Source organism: Halictus rubicundus, chromosome 9, assembly GCF_050948215.1.
Source record: "Halictus rubicundus isolate RS-2024b chromosome 9, iyHalRubi1_principal, whole genome shotgun sequence".
Taxonomy (NCBI): domain Eukaryota; kingdom Metazoa; phylum Arthropoda; class Insecta; order Hymenoptera; family Halictidae; genus Halictus; species Halictus rubicundus.
This window is the reverse complement of record NC_135157.1, coordinates 13,298,146-13,320,709: the sequence shown is the minus strand read 5'-3', so window position 1 is coordinate 13,320,709 and position 22,564 is coordinate 13,298,146. Positions and strand designations below refer to the sequence as shown.

Sequence of the window (22,564 nt, the reverse complement as noted above, 5' to 3'; positions counted from 1 at the left end):
ACGACGAAGGCAAATGCATTGATAAAACCTGTCGTGCGCGAAGAAAATGTTGATATGAAAACGAATGTGTTTGCTTTTTTATAAGATAGAAAAAGAACTTTGTTCAATCATCTCCAAACGTTTCAGAAAATGTTCGAGGCTAAACAGATCTCGGATTAAAAATATTTGGAATGCAAAATTACCTCAATGGAAGATTGATAATGCTTAAAAAAACATTTGGAATATTAAAAAATTGCAGACACTACTAGGCTCGAACGTGAACTACTTCAGAGTCCACTTGTTTTATGGTCGTTGCGCTTTTACGAACATAGTATGAACCTGTCCGACGCGACTCGACGTTCAGACAGACATAATGATTGAGACGTGATGCAAGTCTCTCCGTCACTTAACGTTGACAAGATTCAGTGTCAATTGCAGGCCTCCGAGCAATTGTTCTACGCGACTGTGCACACAGCCGGCCAGTTTATATTTACATTCAATCGGACACAATAGAATAGTATTCATTTTGAATATTTATAGGAACGCGAATGCTTTCTGGTCGCGCGGCCACGGCACGTTCGCGATTGTTCTTTTGATTGCGTGCGGAACCTTTTTTCGCGGTTGATCATTGCGAGCGCCCATCGGGCTCGTTGATTTATCCATCGATTGACATTAATAGACTGCGGATGTTTGCGCAATTTACAGTTTTCGAAACCGTCGAACGCAACAATCGCTTTCTTGCTGAATGGTTTTAACACGTCGAAGCTGCGCGAAAATTGTAAAAGATTGACAACGCAGCTTCAACAAAACTTTTGTTTCTTTTCAAACAAAACTTTTACTTCTCACCCCACATGAGAAGAATATTAAACGTTGATTAACAGCGAAATAAATTAAATTTAGAATTGAAAATTGAATGTAATCAAAAACTGAAAATAGGAATTTAAAGACCGTCATTTCGCGTGCAACGTTTTGCAAAGCTTGTTTATTCGAGCCGTCGTGGATCGTTACGTAAGATCTCCTAAACAAACCATGCAAGTACGTCTAAAACGTTATCTGGTGTATAATTGGTAGTGTCATAAGTGCCGTCAAGATGTCGGACGCTAACTAATAATATTTGCAACTGCGTCGACGCGTTAACAGAGATCCGCTAATGATCCGAACGAGGTCGGATCTAGATAGATCTTCCGCCGATGATGAGGACTCGGCGTCGCTTGGCACGAGTGTTATACTTCGAGGATGTAGAGATGACGATGACATCATCTTCCGATCGAAGATTATAATGGCGCGAGTCGTCGTCGACAGCAATGTTTGCAGCGCGATCAAGAAAGTCGACAGTTGAAAATCGATCGCTTATGCTAGAATAAAATTTGCATGTTGTTCTAAAGATTTTTTTTTACTGCGATGACAAATGAAACGTAGGAAAACGATTGAAAGCAAATACCGAATTAGCAAGGTCGTAAAAGCATCTATACAAATGTACGAGATTATGGGTGTTCACTTTCCCGTTCGCTAACTACTATTTCGATAATAACAGCGTGCAGTAGAAAAAAACACAGATTGTTACTCTCATCCTCAATGAAAGGAACATGAAATTACTAAATGATATACCGCCGTCTCCTAATCGTAGCGTGTCTAATAATGGCTGCCGATAGCGGTTCATATTAATTATGGAATACCATTGACGACGGTGGAATTAAGTTTTTGCTCGCGGAAACGATTCCCACTTGGTTATTAATTCTCAAGACAAACGATCGCGTAACAGAATTTCCTGCATCCCAGTTTGCTTTTGCAATTTCCCACTCTCTATCGGAAAACAGTTTCCGAATAAGGTCCCATAGTTTTTGGGGAAAAAATTCCCAAAAAATCATCTCCTTTCACTCGTAAACTACTCCTCTTTCCTCTTTCATAACCTCTTTGAAAATATTAGATTGTAAACAAAGCGTGATTAATTAAACGGACGTGGACGGAAATTGCAGAAGGATACCTTTCGCAATGAGTTTAATGTAACAACGATATAATGCAAAATCGATGCGAAACGACGAACGCTTTTACGTTCGCAGAGCCATAATGACGACTGACTGCAAAACGAGAATGCGCAGAATGCGTTTTCCATAGAACGCGTCACAGGTAGACGCGTCGGTACCGGTGATTTCATGCGGCTTTTATCACGAGGAATGCGAGAGCCTGTAATGAGAAATTGCGAAGAGTAGCGGAGATAGGCCGAGAGAAATTTCCCTTTTTCTTTGACCCACATCACGATCGAGATTTACTCGCGTGAATCATCGTTGTGTGGAGCGCGCAATGTTTCTTGCGCGTAACCTGTGTCGGTAAAGTGCGAATGTCGGACGCGATAAGGAGGTTGGCGAAGACCGGAAACGGTTGTAGATTTCGCACAATCTGAACGCGTCCTCGGCAAAGATAACGGAGAATTAAAGCCGGCCAGGACAACAGCGTCGATAAGTGCTATCTGCTCCGGACAATTGAGGTGTGTTTGATGAACTAACACCTTCGCGTCGCCCTTCACGCCCTGCAATAAATCCGGTGTCTCATTCCGGCCACGCCGTAAAACACACAGCGTTTCACTTAGCCTTATCGGTTGAAATATTTTTGTTACATGTCACTGCGGGCCGACAGTTACATTTAGCACATCATTTATTAAGTCTCGATAACAATTTTATACCTGTCCTTGGTTTCTTTTTGATTGCCGTTTAGACACGATTACACACGCGAATTGATGGCTCAGTGTACAGCGAAATGCTAAATAGAAACGTTAGAAAATGTTGGGAAAAATAATTAACTTTAAATTATGTTCAATTTATCGGAAAGGAGGGCAAGCAGAGTAGCTACGATTTTCACAGAATTTTCTGAAGCGTAAAATTGTTTTTTAAAGATATACAGAGTTAAAAGATAGTCTTTGAATACGTCGAAGTGCTTTCGCTATGTAAATCTTTGAATTTGCGTTCGAATGGAATTCCGTTTGAATGTTGAATATAATTTTCAACTATTACAAATCGCGGCTGTCTCGATCGTCCCGTGTTTGTATAGAATAACATCCTGTTCTTCATAGCTCACTAAAAAACCTTATTTCAATGCATAGTTACTACTTTGCCAATTTTTTTCGAGAGACCCGAGATCGATGACGCGTTGCCATAATTTTCCCTCGGAAAAAGTGAATCAACTCGGAACATTGCAAAATACCGGCCAGGCTCTGTTCGAGCCGGGAAACCGGTTCCATAATTCATGTCCGGCTACTTTGTTGCATCATAGAAATAATCTGTAGTTATTATATCGAGTGCGATTTTACCGAACACGTCGACGGTCAATAAACAAGAAGCGAATTTACTTGATCGATAAATAATTCATGACATCGGCGTCGCGCAGCGGTTCGAATGCCGCGATTAACCTGGGCGCAATTCATTTTCGAATGAACAAAAACTGACGGTGCGATCTACAATAACCGCACATCGAATAAAACATACACTAAAACGTCGTCATGATTCGACATAATTTCATCGGATTTCACGGGAAACGCGAGTAGGTGTAATTTAAAAAATTAGAGGGATTGAAAAATATTGTTTTCAGCCTGTCAAAGAAAGGAATTAACTTTTTCTTTTTAAATCGAGTCTGTCGCAACTAGAAAATTTGTATTTCGTCGATAATCTTGCGAACCGATTAAAACGCGGTTAAACCCGGTGAATGCTGGCGAAGCGAACCCAGTTTACAGGAAATCCCATTGCAGAATCGACGAAAAGAATGAGCGACACGATGGGAATGAATCAAGAAGAATATTTCGAGAGTTCGTTCTGAATTCATCCGCCGAATGAAAAGCTGCTGTTAATCGCGAAACAGGATCAAAGAAACGGGGAAACAATGAATTACAGGGACTCCGTTCCAGTTCCTCGGACGCGTAATTAAGAAAATTAGTCGAACAGACAGGAGGAATTTTACGGCGAGGCGTCCCCCGTTCGTTTTACATCGCGACGCCCATTAAGACTGTACATCGGCGCGGGACAGTCTGGCAGCGAGGCAGGAATCGCAGCGAAAATGATTTAAACGAACGAAAGAACGGTTCGAAGAGTGTCCCCGGGAAAGTATTCGCCGGGCTTAAGTTCGCGCAACATTTTCTGAGCTGCAACGAATTGCGTTAATGAACGCTCCATAAATCGCCCGAGAAGCTCGCTTCTCTCGTCTCGCTCTGAAATGAGAAATAGACTGTGAGAAAGAGAGCGGGAGAGAGAAAGAGAGAGAGAGAATTCCGGGTGCCGGCTGGAAAAGCGTCGCGGAATCCGATTAAAAACTGCAACATTAAAGTTTGTTTTGTAGCGCGCACCAACGCGTAATTAACCTTTAACAGCGGCGAGCACTTTTTCCGCGGGAGCACTCGCAACATCTGCGAACGGCGTTAAGTGCGAATTATATAAGAATGACTAATGGCCGCGACAGCCTGCGGCGACTCGCAGACGCGAGCCGATACCCGGTCGAAATACACGATTGTAAAATCGATTTATCTTTCGAGGGGGCCAGAGGAACCGGCACACGCTGCGACACACCGTCCAGCCTGCCGGAAACTTGAAATTCGCCGCGCCATTGCCTCGTCGCCATTCCTCGTAGATTTTATGCATTTAACGCCTAAAATGGCCAGGCGCGATAGACACATTTGAAAAAACGCATCGATGCATTAGTTGCGGTTATAAATAGAGTGCGGATTTTATGCGGACAAGGGGCGGAAGAAATTCGAAACAGTAGAAAAATTAGAAAAATTGGATATTGGCAATTTTTATTCGGCCCCTATGCTTTCCAGCTGACGGAGACAATTTTTATTTAGCATAAAAATCCATACTTATGGACACTATTAACACTAGGTTGAGATTGTGAAGATCTATCTACGTGGAATTACTCAACAAACTTATTTCCTTAGGTATACATTATTTAAAAAATGGCTGAAAACTTGGATAGACACATTCTTCTTATTTTTATAAAGTATTGTAAAATACTCACTTTTAATGCTCCGTAAACCTAGTGTTAAAGAGTGAAAGAAATTTGTAGTCAGCTCTTGCGGTCGATGCAAACCATTTTTATTTTGCATAAAGACCCTATCGACCCTACCGGCGATTATTCCACAATTTTTTAGGATTTTTTAATGGGTCCTTTCACTGCAACATAAACCTCAATCGTGAACCAATAATTCAACGTAATTTGATCGTTTGGGATTATTGTGTGAAAGAAGATTTTTCAGCTTCCATTTGCTACAGCAGAATTATATTCTGCTTTATATTGTGACCTATTATAAAATGTTAAATACATATTTCCCTGCAGCTTGCAATACATCTAGTGGGGTCTGCCCGCCAGAGCAACGAACAGTTAATTTAGGTTTCTATGTCGCATCAACTACTAGATTATTAGCGACACCGTCATCGTAACGCTCCCCATCCCAGATATGTTTTTATTCAACACCGTTTCTTGTCGATGGGGAATCGCGATGAAGGATAGTTACGCGTTTACAGCAAAAACGAATGAGCGAAATGCAAAATCGCGAAGGCATGACGAGCATTGATGGGCATTATCAGCGTTAAAAATGTGAACAGAAGGAGCACAGTTTCATTCTTCATTTCACATTCTCTGCGTTCTTCTCTCTTTGGTGCTTGTTGTATGGAAAAGTATTTTTTTGAGGGAAAATACTAAGAGGTAAAATTATTTTGAAACAATTAAAATTATTCAGAGGAATACATTTATTTCTTGGCCTGTTTTGCTGAAGTACACTGTAAATAAAGCATTTAGCACGACAGGAAACAGTTGAACAAAACTGAACAAAAACTGAGAGTGCGAAGGGTTAATGGGCTAGTTATCTAATTAAATCGTCGCGACGTCGCCCGGAGGAGGAAGCACCGGGAAAGATCGTTCGTTGTGGAACATGGAGGAGGGAAACCGGTGATCGATAGATCGCGGTTCGACCAGGTACGGTGGGGAAAACTCGTGTTTCGCAGTCTGCGCGCAGGATCAATTAGACGCGGCGCGATAAGTTCGTTGCTAAATGAGAAAACGCGGCGTGGCAGCGCGCCGTCAAGGATTTACGATTGTGCAAGAGCCCGACGAAGGAGGAAAAATCGAGCCCGAGGCCGGCACATGTTTATTAACTGTTCAACCCTCCCTCTGCTTCTCGTCCTGCTGCCCCTTAGCCCCCGGTCTTTTTATCTTGCCGCGTCGGAAAACGCGCGATTTTTCTTCACGGCGATACGTTTATTTACGGTTTTGCATTCCCCGTTGGCTAATTCGGTGAATTTTACGGTTCCGGGATTCCACGCTCCTATGGATGCAGAACCATCGGGCTGCTCTATAAATAATTTCGTTCCTTATTTATCGTGCTTGGCGAGCACGCTTGTCCCGTTTGTTAATATTATTTATCGCCTGCGTAGCCTACTGGCGAATTTTCAGTCGTCTTATCGCACCCCAACTGCGTGTCTGTGCGCGTGCGCATTTTTCTTTCGTTGCTCTAATTTCATAGATTTCACTCTATTACATATCGTGCTTTTAAGTGATGAATTGTCATTTAGAAATTTTTCATTTACAGGAAAAAAGAGCTTAATGTCAGCAGAACTTTTTACATGATTTTTATGTGAAATGAAAATTATCTTTGTCGAAGTGGCGGAAATTAAGCAAAATATTGTACCACCATTGTACTTTGCTAAAAATATTTTTCTGACGTTCTACCGTTTCGTGTTTTACGATTCCGTCAAAAATGCACAAAGTCCGCAGTCCACGCATAAAAGGGCAAATAATGAGACAAAAAGCACAGTGAATTTTTAATCGTAATCGTTTTCAGGACTTGTTGTTCTGTACCCGTGTATTTTTATTGGCTCTGATTTTCCATTCGCGTCAATGTTGTTCCGTGCAAATCCCCAAAGTCCCGTTGACCGAGTATGATATACGATACAATACCGGTAATGCAATTAGAGACGCGATTATGCAATCGTTCCATTGGCCGGCCAGCGTCTGTACTCTCCTCTTCTCCAGCTACCATTGCCTCTTGTCAGAAATGAAAGAGGATCCACCTATCGCTAATTAGTCTCCGATACGGTGGAATCGTACCGCCAGCAAAAGCCGTATTTACTGGCTGGAAATATCGTATAATTACGATCTCGTTTACATTAAAATTCAGGCAAAAAAATTACTACTCCGTTGCTAATCGAATCATCTTATCGCGAGCTCACTGGTAAAAATCGCTGGAAGAACGAATTTATGTTGCATCGATGTTCAGACGCTTTTTAAAATTCAACCTAACGAGCTCAGCTTTCCAGAAATTTGAAAGTCCTTTCTCCTGTATTCGATAAAATGTAGAATAAATTTTCCAGGAAATACTATGGGTTCCTTTTAAAACTTATTTAACATTCCACGAGGCATCAAAATTCTCAGTTCAAATTTCCCCCTTTACTATCCCCCAAGTATTTGTCACAAAAATTTAGCCTAGAATAGTAATAATTTAAAAAATTCTAACACGATACCTGTCGTTGGTGAAAAATTATTCGGTACCTGAAACACCTGATTCTAAATCATCGGATTCCATATCGAACCGACTTCAAATCCAACATTTATCCGTACGAATAAAAATTCGATCACGTCTCATAAGGATATCACGATTTTTGGATATCGTCGACATTTTCGAATACCGGAAATACAAAAACGTTAAAAAAGAAATGGGGCTCGGGGGTGTGGGAACGAAAACGTTCGTGCGAATACTATTCCCACAGGTCGTGTGCACGCATATGTTTAACAGCGGAAAAAAGAAACCGCGAACGGAATGCCATTGAATCGGAACGAGTCGGGCGTGAAACAGCCAGCGGACTGTGCAAAATGTACGCGAATTGTATTTCACGTAACCGGGCAAAAAATCGTTTTAACCCCCCCCCCCTCCCACCTTTCCTCTCGTTACCCGTTGTAGAACCAGAAAAATAGCGAAATGGATCATTAATGGGAGGGGAAGGAGCACGAGACAGTTACGCGAGTATAGTGTGTGCCGGCGTACAGATACCGGCGTGGCCGAGCTCCTTACAGCCGCTAATCAAACCGATACACGTGATAATTAATTAGTTTTCATTTGCAACGGGGCCCATTATTCCGCTTGGTATTTCGCATGACGGGTTACGTAATGGCGATCGTTACGCGTGTGTTGGCTCATTAGCATGCTCGTTACTCTTGCATTAAACTTTTTAACCACTATTAAATCACGTCCTGTGAATGGCGGCCGGGCTGGTATTTTTTCACGGGCCGCGGTTGAATTAAACGAAATTACCCGACCACCCGAAATTCAGAGTAGCCGGCGGCCGGAGCCTCGGGGCATTAATACGTTTCGAGTGTTGCGAAAAATTAGTGGCGCAACTGACGTTCCGATGATACTATTTTCACGGTCCAAGAGGAATTTTCGTTCCGTTCTTCGAGCTCGGTCGAAAAAGACATGGAAATTTCGCGGAAAGAAAATACTATTGCAAGAAAATTCTTCATCGTTGGATGCACCTGCAAAAATAATGTAACTCTGTCGGGAGCAATTTTTCGGTAAAATTGAAAACGGAGACAATTAGCGCGTCCAATTATTGACTCGTTCCACCGGTGAAGGGGTTGATCAAAATTCCCCGTCTATTTCGATTGCTGATTTTGTGGGACCACGGTGGATCGTCTGTTCGCAAGAGCGCGCATTACGCGGGACCTTTGATCGAGACGTGGAACGCTCCCAGCACGGATGGGTAATTGAATCGTTACCGAAAGGTGTAAAGTGCAGGCGATGCCGATGTAAGGGGTCCCCCGATCAGCCCACGTCGTTGTATTATTAATAGCCGGTGAAAGTTCCATTGTAACTGTCCGTGGAAACACGGTGAATGGCTCGCCAACACGGAAGAACGTAAAGCGTTAATGATTACCGAGCCGGTCGTAATACGCGAGATTGATTTAAGCTGCTTAGGCGCCTTTATTGCCACTAAACGCAGCGGTCCGAGAACGGCCGTCCGGCTTCTTGTCGCAGGTTAAACATTATACAGCCGAACGGTGTAACTACCGTCTCGAGGAACCTTCCCCGCTGACGGTGGCGCTCGGCAACGTTGACTTTTTTCCATAAACAAACAAATTCCGCGAACACGCTCGCCGCGATGTTATCTCTTTCGGTTTTGTAACGCCGCCGTTCCCGGACTTCTATTTGCGTTCGAGAAAATCCAGTTGTTCGCGCAATTTACGCTCGCCGTAAGTCCGAGTTTTATTCGAAATGTAACGCGGCAATTTTATTCAAATTTGCTGAGCGCTCATACCCCATTGTGATCAAAGGCGCCGTTTATTTCTTAATTTATAGAGGCGTAAGAAACACATGGCAGCGCCCCTGTCCCGTCAAAACGCTTAAAATTGGTTAACTTTACACACGTGTAACTTATGAACCAGAGAATTCCTCACGCTAATACTAGGATTTTTGGCATTTACTCGTCAAAATCTACGGAATTATGTAAAGAGAACTCCAAAATTTGTGGTCCCGTAAGAGAAACTTTAGCCCTTACCTCACAGTTCAAATATAAAGTCTTTGTTCCATTCGAGCAAAAGAGTAAGTAGAGCCTTATTATAGCAACAGAAAGAGGGTAGTTTCACCCTTACACCTTTCCTCTGTTTCTAACGTTCAAATACCGCCACAATTCCCCCTAAATCAGCAACAGTCGCGAAACCAAAGCGAGCGAGTACAGGCTAGTAAGTCGAACACCGTTTAAACGCATGCAACCTTTCTCATCCTGTTTCCCAAGCCGCGTCGAGGATGGTTAATAAGAATACGCCTTGTTTCCACGTTCTTTCGAATGTTAAAGGGCAAACTCGGATGATCGAGGAACGTCTAGCCTGGCATTCTATGAAAATTTTACAGCACGGAGTTCCCACGTCCTTCGAAATTTCTTCACGCTCCCCGGTAAATAATAAAGTTTTATGGCGGAGGGACTTATCGCTTTTGAGCATTCTGTCGTGTAAGTACTTTTTCTCGCGCCGCTCCGGTTCGGGAAAACCCGGGTTCTATCGGGCTGCTGGAAATACTGTCAGCTCCCTTGAAATTGTGCAGCACAGCACTAAGTGAAACGTGGAATAACGCTCGAAAAGGAATTCAGCTTCCGGTCGCGGCGCGGGGGATCATGCGCCAGGTACAATAGCGCGCACACCCTCCCTGACCCCTCCTCCCGGAAAAACGAGTAAAACCACCCTTCGACGATCATCGAACGTAAACGTTCCACGTTAATCCGGCGCTATGTCGCCCGCCATTTTATTGCCCTCTCTTCGCGACACCTTTCCCGGACTGGTTATTACCTCGACCTTATTATATTCCGCGTTCGACATCACGCTGAATTCTTTTCTCCGTGACCGAAATAACAGCCCGAGTTATTTCCCCGGATCTCGAGCCGAGCTGAATTTATTTCGACAATAATATTTCGACGTAAAACCGCGAACATGCCACTTATTTATTAAGCGTGACGTTAACATCATTCGTACGAGTTATTAACACGTTAACTGCCACGTCAGTCACGTATGACTGACAGTGATCTTTGACTAGGTTTAGAAATTCATTTTTATTGTGACATATCCAGAGAAACCGAATCTTATTAGGATCTTTAGAATTCAGAAGGGTTTAGACAGCATCCCCTACAATACATTTTCAATGTCCAGTTTCGGTTTCATTAATTAAACTACACAAGTGATTTTTGGCACTTAACGTGTTAACCCATCACAATTCACAGTGATTTCTCTATACATGTCGCCAAGGCCTGCATGATAAACGTCGTGGAATTATCCCCACTACCGAGGCTCGAGGTCTCCTGTACGATACAAGACGCTGCCAAGACCCGTGCTGTTGACATACATCGAGAATTCACTGTAATTCCAGGGTTTCGGATTGGAGCGCACTCTTTCGTTTCATGTGACGCTCTAAGGCGTATTATTCACAAAATGAAACATGCACAGAAAATGGAGGTTATGCTTGCGAATAATCGACAGATACTCGGAGAAAGGGGTCCGATTTCATTCGTGCTTCCAGTGCTCCAGTGTTTGGAAAGAAAGATAATAGCGTTTGTCTCGATCCCCGGAACCGATCGATCATAACGAGCGTCGGAACAATGAGCATTCCCCGGGAACGTATTCAAAACAACGTCTCTAATCCGCGAGCAACGGAACACCGGTGCGGTAATTTAATCGGCGGAACAACTTTTGCCCCCCCCCCGTGCAACGTGTCACCGACGACAACTTTCCCGACGAATTTGCAATGTAAACCGAACTCCCCGGAACGACACGTGTACGATTCAACGGGGACGTTCCGTGCAACGGGTCCCCGCGATTATGTGCGCGCGGGCGTGTCGATAAAAATTCTTGCGCTTCCGGAAACGCTCCGACGTCGTCCCCGTTCCCACAGCTTCCGGCGCGCGTTGTCTTTCGCCCGGATTTTCGCCTTTTCATACACTCCGCAGCGCCTCGCCTTTTTATGGCTCCCCGAAGAGTATGAGGAACGGCGTTTTCGGCCGTGTTGATTAAAAGTTCTTCCGGTTAATGAGCGAGTGAGAGATTTATTTCTTCGGCGGAATTTCTTGGTTCGGAAAGTTTCATGCGCAAGGGTGTGCGCATCATTCGCGCGTAATTTACGATACTTTGTTCGGCGTCGTTCGTTCATTTTGGTTGGACTCGAAATTCTTTAAGCTGTGTCCACACTGAAGCAATATCGAGCGACTTTTTATTGCCTTCTTCTTCTTCCTCTTCTTCTTCTACTTTTAAAAGCGCAGATTTCTACAAGATACGTGGCAATATTAAGTAAAAGTTGCTCGTTGTTGCTTCACTGTGGACATAGCTTTAGGTTTAAGATGAAGTATTACGCGGGGTCTTTGTGGAAAAATTGGATGGGGTTAGTTGAGATTAATGCTTGCCCGGAGAACTCAATTCTTGCAAACATAATTCCACGAAGGAGCATTGTTAGTTTCTCTGTCGGAGCGTTATCCAAGTTGAAATGGAAATATTTACTTTCCTTTATTAAATGCTTTAGTCCTTCAATACCTTGGAAAATCTTACTGGAAATTAAAAAGTAACATTCCATTGCTCCCCTGATCAGTAAAAATGACTGCAATTCTACTATTATTATCTTCACTCGTCCTGTGTGTATAGTGTGACATGTATGAATGTTCTGTAACTTTTTTTCATGCAATATCCAAAACTAATTTAAAGAGAATACGAATATTGTTTATAAAGTATGTAGCGAGACATGTGTGAACATTTTGTACATTTTTTACGTCACAAACTAATTTAACGAGGTATTTAACTCGCGACGTCTGCCGCCATTCCAACTCGGTGTTTGCACGCATGAAAAAGCCCTGCCATAATTTTGACCAACCTCTCCATAAACCAGTCCGCTATCTTTTCATCGGTTCTCGCGAATCAAAATAGACATAATTACGGCGTATGTATCTCTCATCCAATTAAGCAATAATTGCGGGAAATCTTGAGCCACGCCATACTTCGCGTCAACAGGAAAGACTTACTCCGACGACTTCAAGATGGCGGCGCTCAGTATTCGCAAATTGACTTGGTTCAGTCATTGCACACCTAATACATACATTGAACGATCATGGTTGGACTGCTGATTTGTATGCATTTACGAAGATATTGTTTTCTAAAAACAACTAAAAATCGATAATGTCTGAAATAAAATTTTATTCAACTTCTGCTCCCCACAATTATTATGCATAAAGATCCGCAGTCTAATCATGGCGGACGATTAATCTCCAAAGCATCGTTTCCATCCCTTTTTTACCCCTCGAGGCTTGCACACGGTGACCGAATAATCCTCCGATGATCGTCCAAAGTGGAAAGCTGTAAATTCGGCTTTAGAAAATTGGTTTTCTAGGAACGGCAGAGTTTCGCCTCGGCGAGAGGTCCTCTGTGGCCCGACTAGGAAGAGAGAACAGTCACGTTTCTCGCAGCGTAATCGAAGGTGAAAATGGTTTAAAGGTCGATCGCGAGGACGCTGAAATCCTGTCGAGATCGACGCGAGCTCGGAGCCAGGCTCTACGGGTCCGCGTGTGTAACAGCGTTTTCGTGCTCGCGAACACACAAAAGGGAATTATGCAACTCGCGCCGGCTACGTGTGCCCGGTGATTGCGCAATCCTCGGACAAGACCGTCGGGGATCAGACGCAACTATGTTCTGCTTCCTGTACACGCGGTTTCGGGCGCGCTCTAACCGCGGAGTTAATGTTTCTATCTCGGAGTGCCGATGGTAACGACCGTCTCGCTCTTTACGTTAACTGGCAACTTACGTAACCGTGCGAAAAAAAATCGAGTTCAGTAGTGCTCGCTTAAACGTGCGCTAGAATCTGAACTAGAACTCTTCAGGCTAGCGGTTCGACACTTCAAGTAGAGCGTAAGAAATGCTCGTGCAATAAAGAAAATTTTTGTCTGATCTTCTCTAATGTCGTACCAGTAGATTGTTAAGATTTTTCCGATTAGAATGAGTCCAAACACGACGTAAATCGGTCTACCTTTAGAGATTGCACATATAGGCCCGGCAACTGATTGCTCATTGGCTGGCGACAGGCGAGTCGCTACCCCCACTACCGCGCTCGGGCGAGTCGTAGCGCGGTAGTGGGGATAACGGCTCGAGCGTCCGATTTATATCGTGTTTGGACTCATTTTAATCGGAAAAATCTCAGGAATCCACTGGTAGTACATTAGAAGAGGTAACACAGAAATGATTGACTTTGAAATTTTCTTTATTCGCATGATTACTTTTTACGTTCGTGCAAGCAAGTCTGCTTCCTTCCCGCTAGTAGCTTTACCCTCTTCCCTTGTCTGCCGAGATAAAGCTTTGCCGAGATCGATCTAAGTGGTGGAGGAAGAGGTAAACGAATAACGACGGAAAAATGAAGAAGTTCGCGATAAACAAAAGCGTCGTTGAGGGAACGGCGCGGAGCGATCACGTTTATTAACATTGCCGGTGGGAGCGCATCGGGGAAGAGCACGGCCGGGTATTCGAAGCCGATCATAAAGTTGATCGGCCGCCATAAAGACAAAAAGCAGTTCGATAGTTCACCGTCGACGTTGCGTAAAAGATACGGTTATTGGCCGCGGTCTGGGAACTTTGAAATATTCAGCGGCCGGGATTGGTACGGCCGTGGCCGGTATGAATATAATTCCAAGTATTGTCCCACAAAAATTGATTCCTTCACGCGTGCCGGCCGTCCCCCTAACAAACATGAAAAATTAAATCCACCAGCAGCGTGCCGGACGGATCCCCCCACCCCCACCCCCGGCACACGTTCAAATTAAATTGGACTTACAGGTGGCACTGACGGACGGACACGGATAATTTAAATTTTAAAGTGGACCCGCGTGGCTGTCGCGAAATTCGAGCGGCCAGTGACTATCATTCTCACGGTGTTTCATCCCCTCGTTCCGACGCTCAATCATCCCTCGTTCGGCTCGCGATTATTCCGCGGCCGAATTCTTTCAAATATTTAGCAAACTTCAACAATAGTTATTTTCACCATTCGAATTTCGTCAAATTTTCTCCATATTTTATTTCTTTCTCGATCCTTCCTCAGGGTCGTATGTCTGTAGGAGATTGGCTGAGGATTTCCCACAGGTCGGACACGCCCCACCGTCTTGGTTGTTAATGACTCGACTAGGTTCGGCCCTGCCATCTTTAAGAGACCGATCGCGTCGCGTCGGTTAGAACCGATCAGGCCGTGTAATCTCGGCCGGCAAATGGGAAAAGGTTGAAGAAGCTGATGCCAGCGGAGAATATCTCAAACGCAACGACACGGAAGAAAATTACGCGGGCTTCCGGTGGTCTTGAACGGCGAGCATCCGCCGGGAGATTTAAACGAGCGGCCAGAGACGCAGCGGATCTCGAAATAATGCCTTTCAAGCCTTTTGAATAGTGAAAAATTCTAGTATGCCTTTTATCCTTAACAGACCATTCCCTCTTCATAAAAAGAAACCAGGATTAACAACCGTACAACTTCAATTCGCTATAACTGAAAGGCTCAGGAGGTCGGAAGCCAATTTACGTCCAATTTGCTCACATCAATTTATTTAAACCACACCAGGCGGTTTTCATCTTCTCCTAAGCTTATCACCTTCTTTATCAGTGCATAAATCTTTATAGCCATTTGAGGCCTGTAGAATTGACACTGGGACCACCGAGGACTCTAAAAATAACAATTCTAAAAATGTCGAAAGGGGGAAGGAAAGAGAAATAAAATTTTTCTATTTTATTTTCAGATCTATCCAAGCCTGAAGGAAGAAGGGTCCGTTCTCGGGGGCGCGACGCAAAGGGTGACAAGGTACGTGGCCCAGATTTTAATGTTCTCGAGCCCTTTCTTAACCGTAACACCAGGGCCGTAGCAATCGCAGCATACTCCCGTATATCGCGATCCAAAAATTGTTTGAAAAATCAGTCGACAAGGCAGTACAGACTTTTTAAACAATTCTTTGTGTATTGACTGTAAGTTGAAACATATATTTTTCAGTAGAATAACTCTCGCCCGTAGTTACCGCGATTTCGGCAACGCCCCGTGCGGAAATAGTTTCGGGGCGCAATCGTAGATATAATTTTTAATTAAGCGACGCGATTAAAAATGAACGCGCGAGAACGGGAGAGCCGTAGAATCGTACAGCGGCCGGGCATAAAAGAACAATGGGAGCCGAGTAGAACGTGTGTCGTGACGCGTAGTTTCGTTTCGGTTTTTATTCGTGGCCGTTTCGCCGTTTTATTAACATTCGAGCTTTCGTCGGTCCGCGTGTCCCCCGGCGATATGAATCACTCGGCCGCGTGTTCGTTTAAAGTATCGCGGATACGTAGACAATTAAGTGGATCGGTGGCTTGTACGAGAGCTTTATCGGTGGCGCGAAACAGGATTTAAGCGTCGTTTTTAAGAGCCCCGACCCGCTGGAAAGTTGCCCGCACCTTTCTCGGTGGAATTGCGCCGCTGTTAATAACACCCGAGGACGAGTACAAGCGGAGATAATAAGGATTCCGAATAGCTTCGCTCGGCTGTCCATTAATCGCGCACTTTTATTCTCGCTTTCGGCCCTCTTTATGGTCGCCGAGAGCTCTCGCCGCGTCTCGCGATTGTTTACCTCGCGCGGGTTTCGCTCTTTTTCACGGCGCCGATCGATAACGAATGTTTCACGGCTCGCGCGAGAATCGCGAGCGCGAACGCGCGCGTGCTTGATTAAAAAAAAGTGCAGACTCCGGCGGCGCAACAGATGCGATCCGATCGAATGCGTTGTCAAGCCCGCCGATCTATCAACGCGAAAGCTTATCGCGCGAGATCGACGAAAATCTCAACGAACCGACTCGTTCTATTTACGGTCGCGTCCGAATGTTTTCACGCGCTCGGAACGCGCGTTAAGTAAATTAAGCAAACTTTCACGAAACCACGGTAATTTAGCTAAGTGGAATTATAGTGAAACCGTTCTCGGAAGGTTCACGTTTGCTACAGGTCAGGATTTCAAGGCTATTCTTACCATGTCTCGCGGTGAATTGTTTATTGTTCCTGTGAGTTTATTAACACGACTGAAGTTTGTGCGTTTCACAGAAGCCTCGTTTATTTCGCTCGTAGAAGCGACCAGCGTTATTGAGGACAACTGTTTGTTACTGGATAATGAAGTTCTCACCTTACGTAATAAATTGTTGTTCAATGCCGTTATTCCATGCATTTTATGCGATTACGCTTGGGACAAATTAACGAGATCAGGCTGACAGAGTTATTGTCGAACTTTTCATCGAAAAATCGGTAAAAAAATGTAACAAGTAGCGTGAACCGGTTTATCGTTTTAGTAAGAACGAGTTCTCTGTAAAGACAAGAATCAAATTTCCGGTGAAATAAGTTATTCTGTTTTATGCGAATCATTTTTCCACTACATAGTCTTCCCTAAATCGATAAATCTAGTGAACATGTTCTCACCAAATTCGTTGTTGAAAATTTAATTCTCTCATGTTCTTAAACATCCGCAATCTGATTATGTACATATATACGTTATTATAAAATAACCGCGAGCACTAAAGTATGTACGATTCATAACAATAAAGCATCTCGGAAGACGCTCGAAAAGCAGCTTGCTTTCCGAGCAAATGTATACCTACCGGGCTCGGTAATGTAGCCGCGAGCAGAAAAACATAATCAAGCATTCTGAAAGACACTATTCCATCCTCCGAATCGACTTTCCGCGGTGTAAGGAGCTCGGAAAGGACTAATCAGAGGGCGTATTCGATGGAGGCAATTCGTTCGAGCTTCGGAAATCGCTTTTCATCGGCGTTTAACAGGTCGGGCTTTTCCCCGGCCATCATAATTTCCGCGAGTATTTCCGCGCGCATAATCGGACCGCGCCGCCGACGCTCGGTTCGTTCCGCTTTAAGTGCTCTTCCTGCTTTGATGTTCGAAAGATTATTCCATTTTTCGGAATTCTTCATGCAGTGAAGAAGTCCAAACAGATTTATTCATTTTTATCCAACTTCGTTCTATTATTGCAGTTTCACTTCGCGACAAAATTGGAGTAATCAAATTGAAATCTTTTAGGAAACATATAGCTTCTTTATATTGTATATTCGTTGGTTAAACTTCACCTTGCGAAACCAGAAATTTTTAAGTTTTTGCTATATAATGCTGTACATCTTGACGAGAGGATGCCAAAAATCGATGTTTCGAGGCGAGGAATTCAATACTGTAGCAGTGTCACTGTCTAAACAGGATTTGTCGCAAAATAGTGGGAAAAATTTGATTTTTCGGGAACGTCAGGGTGGACACCCCTCGCCGGGGATTCCGGGAGGGAAAAATGGAGAGAAAAGAGGCTGTGTTCGGCGACACGGGTATTTGAAATGCCCGGTTTGTTCGCCGGCGATTTCCACGAGGAAAAAGTTGACGGAAAAAGAGAGTCGCCCGGGCTCGCACTGAAATTCTTTAAACGCGCGAATGATTTTCCCGAGGAAACACAGGGGGTGGGGGGAGGGGGTTCTATCTCACGTTCGGAATGTGTCAGCGATCCCGACGCGTCGGAGCCTTTATTTTTTCGGCTCGGCGGAAGGAATGATTTCGGACGGAGCCTTTTTGAAACGTCTTTTGAGAGGCCGACTTAATGATCTTCCGTCACCGCGCGTCTCGCCGCGCCGTTTCTCTGAAAGCTTTGACGGAGATTCGACGGTTGGAGCTTTCCTGCGAGCCTCGGGGAAATAACGGTCTTCCGCGGACGCGATCTGATAGAGTAATTATTTTTTCATTAGGTTGTTTGTGGTTTATCATTCCGAAGAAAAATGCAAAATAATACACGCTGCTCCGATAAATTCGTCTGGAGGTAATCAACAATGACAGAGAATTCATAACACATACTTTTGAATTTGAATAACTCACACAACAATTCAAATACAAATTACACCCACTTTTACCACTTAACACTAGGTTTACGGAGCATTAAAAGCGAGTACTTTACGTTACTTTATAAAAATAAGGAGAATGTGTCTATCCAAGTTTTCAGCCATTGTTTAAATAATATATACCTAAGGAAACAAGTTTGCTGAGTAATTCCACGTAGATGGATTTTCACAATCTCAATAATCGTAAATTAAAAATATTAAAAATAGTCCCGTAAACCTAGTGTTAAGATCGATTTGAATATTTTCAGGGGCGGTCTCCGAATTTTCCAAGTTTGTCCGAACAGACCGGTATCTAAAATCGAGGGACGTCGATATTGAAATTCGTCGGGATTGTCAATTACGAGATTGTTCGCCGTGTGCGGGGAGACTTCTTTGACCGTGCTCGCCGGTATAATTACGGACGTCGGTGTAGCACGAGCAATATCGTAGAACCGATAGGATGTCTCGTCATGCCCGTTGATCAAAAGTTATTTCGCGTGTCGCCACGAAACGCCATTAGTCCCACGGCGATCCAATTCGTGGCGACGAGAACACGAATGACCGAAACGCGGCAGAAATTACGTGGTCCGAGTGGCACGTCGCACCTAGCCACACCAGAATGTGACCATTTAAGGTCGACTTCGCGGCTGACCGACGTTCTCCGACCTCGAGTCATTGTTTAGATTGGATTCACGTACGGGAACGCCCGGGACAAGGGTCCTCCTTCAAGGATCCGCCCTGGCCACGAAACCTCACGGAAAACCCGTGCAGAGGAACAATAGCGAAACAGATCCAATCAACCCCCCCCCCCACCACTCGCTGGTAAAAATTCCCACGAATTTTAGATCGCCCCCTGGAAAAAAGAAGACTGTCGAAACGAAAACTCTCGTTTCGTATTCAACCATTCGCGAAAATCCCGCTCGGTTCCCGAACAATTTCCCGGATCGCGCGATTATCGCATTTAATTTTTAGAACCGCTTTCTGTGCCCTTTTTTTTAACGCGATTCCACTCTTTAGCGAAATATATCATTGCTCAATTGTGTGCCGATTTTTAAATGCAGAGCGAAATTTTCCGCAGCTAACGCGAACAAATTTAGAATTTAGAATTCTTTTCATTCTTTTCTAGAATCGTGTGCTTTCGCTAGCCTTTGTTCAAAATTTTCAGGATTCGGAGAGACAGAGCGCGCGCGCTGTTTTCATGATCGCTTTCAGCCGCCGGAAAATCTCTGGGCTCCGACGAAATTGCTCCGGATTCGGTAACAGCGGATACATAATTGTTGCGCGTTCCGCCGAGCTGACAGGGGCCAGACTGCCGTGAAATGGCAGCCATTAGCCTCATTTGCGATTTACCGCCGCGCGTTTCGAGTTTCTTTCCGGGGCGAAAGGACACTCGAGCTAACGAAGAAAACGCTCTGGCGAGGCGGCGTCGGCGTCGGCGTCGGCGTCGGCAACGGCGGCGGCTCTCCTTTTGCCAGACACGAATTAGTTCCGCACGCGAATTATCATCCGGCCCGATCGATAAGAACCACCGGCGGGTCCCAATTACGCGAAAACGCGTGGTGTTCCTCGCGAGCATGTAATTTCTCCGAGCCCGCGCCGAGTAGAAGCTAATTTAAGATGTGGCACGGGGAGAGCACAGCTAATTGGTCAATATTTGATGTTTCCCCGGGAAACTGGAATAACACCGAGGCAATTTGAATGAAGCGCTAAGAGCCGCCCCGTGAAACGCCGATGGCGAAACGTCATCGCCGATGGAAATCTCGAGAGCTTGATGTTCCAGTTTTTCGCCGGCATTTATGGCAATACCGGTCGGATAACCAGGCATTCCCATCCCTCCGGGAACCCTCCCATTTCTCTGGGAAGTCTAGAAGATGACTTGTCCAATTAACAGAACGCAATTCACAGATCGTTATAAGATATGCTACTCCACAATTTTGACGGGTTTGCTGTATGCAGAAAAGGTGATTTTTAGCAATTTTTTTTTTGGAGAAGTTAGCGTACTTTTATTTGAAGCGAGAACGTTGTTCGAAAGTACATAGATTGTACTTCTGGTAATTTTTTTTTCATTAAGCATTTGAAGTCTAATAGAAGGCTTATGGGGAATTTCTTTAGAAAATCGATTTTTCAATGAACAGATGATTAAGATCATTGACTTGTCACTGTATCAGGAATTTTGGAATTTTTCGGTCCGAGTTAGAGGATTGGTTTGGCGCCACGGGGTTCGCAACGGTGAACAGGAATTCCCGAAATGGCGTCGTCCAGTAGCTTCTCACCGGCCATCTTATTTGTGGCCACCTGCGGGCGCAGTTCTCGTTCCACTGACCTTAAAAAGGAATCGCCTTGGGAGCATGGCGTGGGCGTGCAAACCAGCCTAAACATGGCCCACGCAACAACCGTGCCGCGGATTCGGTGCAGCCATACCTAAAACTTCTCTCTATATGGGAACAAAAGCTGTCACGCGATCGAGATCTTCATTCGCGATAGCGGCCGACCTGTCCCGGCTCTTGTCCTTTACTGGCGCCTTTATCCCTGCGGTCGACCATTCTGATTTATACTTTTGCGACAGAAATTTCTCTGACGTAACCGCTCGCATTTCTTTCCCCTATTCCAACTGACACGAAAAATCGACAATTCTTTCTCACGTTTAATTGAAATCCAACGACGCGGAATAGAATGACAATTTTTAAGACGGCACTGAAGAACACATCGTTGCTGAAGAATAAAGTTCCGGGTCCCGAAAAATTGTCTGTATTTGAGTCACGATAATTTCGTTAAAAACAATTGTACGATAATAAATTTGGACTCATTTTAAAGCTCGAAGCTTCTACTTTGCCAGGCCGGTGTTTATTTCTTTCTAGGATATTTTTGCATGACGTAGCAGGGGAAAAAATCAGGACACGTTTTTGGTCGGAAATGCTGAACATTGAATCGCCTGTAAACGCATCAAAAAATTTTTTTACCGAATGAATTTACTACAGATTTTTAGAGTGAATCTTCCTCTTTCGAACTACTGCTTGAAACTTTTTTTTTTGGCTGTTTTATAGAGCAAAAATGAGGAACAAATTTGGTCAAGTAAGGCCTCAAAAGTGATGGAATAATCGTGGATAATGTTTTAGGTAAAATAGACGGACAATTTTCGTTTGAACAATATCCACGCACAGCGCGGCAACCGTGAAAGCGAAAGAAACGCCGGAAAAGCTCGATAACAGAAGTCCTTCGTTTCTCTCGGAAGAGAAACACGCAAATCGTATTGGCGGCAATCGAATGAAACGACTGCGAGGCAAAAAGAAACGGGGCGAAATAAAACGCGCGGGCAAAGAGAAAGTCGAGCGTGGGCGAGGCATAGGCGATGGATGAAATTAGAAAAATCGGGCTTTCCCTTGAAGAGGGAACCGGCTGTGAAAAATTGAAAGGTGTCGGTCAAAGAAAAACGGCCGCGATTTGCAAACGCGCGCGAACGAAACGACGAATATTTCACTAGTAAACTCGAAACTTTTCGAGACTTTTCGCCGGTTGCCGAAGAACGAGTACAATTCTTCCGGCGGCCATGAACCCAAATTTGGAAAGGTCGAATTTCCTTTTTACCGTTTCATCTCTAAAACTCGTAAAATTTCGTATTCGACCGGCACATCCTCTTTATTTTCCCCGTATTTTTATGCTTTCGAACGCCGTTTTCCAAATAGAGTACAATCTTGCCAATCCGGCGGGGCCGCGAAGACAGTCGAGACCACTTCGAGAAAGTTGTTAATTACTTTCGAAATTGATTACGATTCCCGAAGACGCTCCGAGACTCCGCTTAATTCGAGACCTCCGAATTAAGCGCTGAAAATAATTGCTTAATTGCTAATTCGCGTGAGTCTTTACCCGCCGGGGCAGTAACTCTCAACTTTCGTCGCGTTTCGCAGGGCAAATTGCCAGTTCGCTGGAATACGCGGAAGAAAAATAAAATCCTCCTACAGAAACAAAAAAAAAAAAGGGAAACGCTTTTCCTTTTGCCACGAAACAAGTAGGTTAATGCATTTTTAAATACGCCACCATCTGTCTAACGAGCGTAGAATGGAAATTACAGTAGAACCTCGCGTATTGCAAGGGATCCTGCATACTAGCGATTCCCATCGCGAGTTGTTATGGTGGGGATTCTGGTGGCTACACCTGCCCTGGGCAACTGGCGGCTCGCGAGCCATAGAGG

The 22,564-nt window shown here is 44.4% G+C and overlaps 1 protein-coding gene across 1 annotated transcript in view; it reads left to right on the top strand.

Annotated features, from left to right (window-relative positions):
- LOC143357359 (uncharacterized) overlaps positions 1-22,564 on the top strand; it is a 52,933-nt gene that overhangs the window by 15,070 nt on the left and 15,299 nt on the right. The window contains exon 3 of the mRNA XM_076793773.1: positions 15,246-15,307. Within this exon, the coding sequence (XP_076649888.1) occupies positions 15,246-15,307 (62 nt within the window). The remainder of the gene's footprint in view (positions 1-15,245; positions 15,308-22,564) is intronic.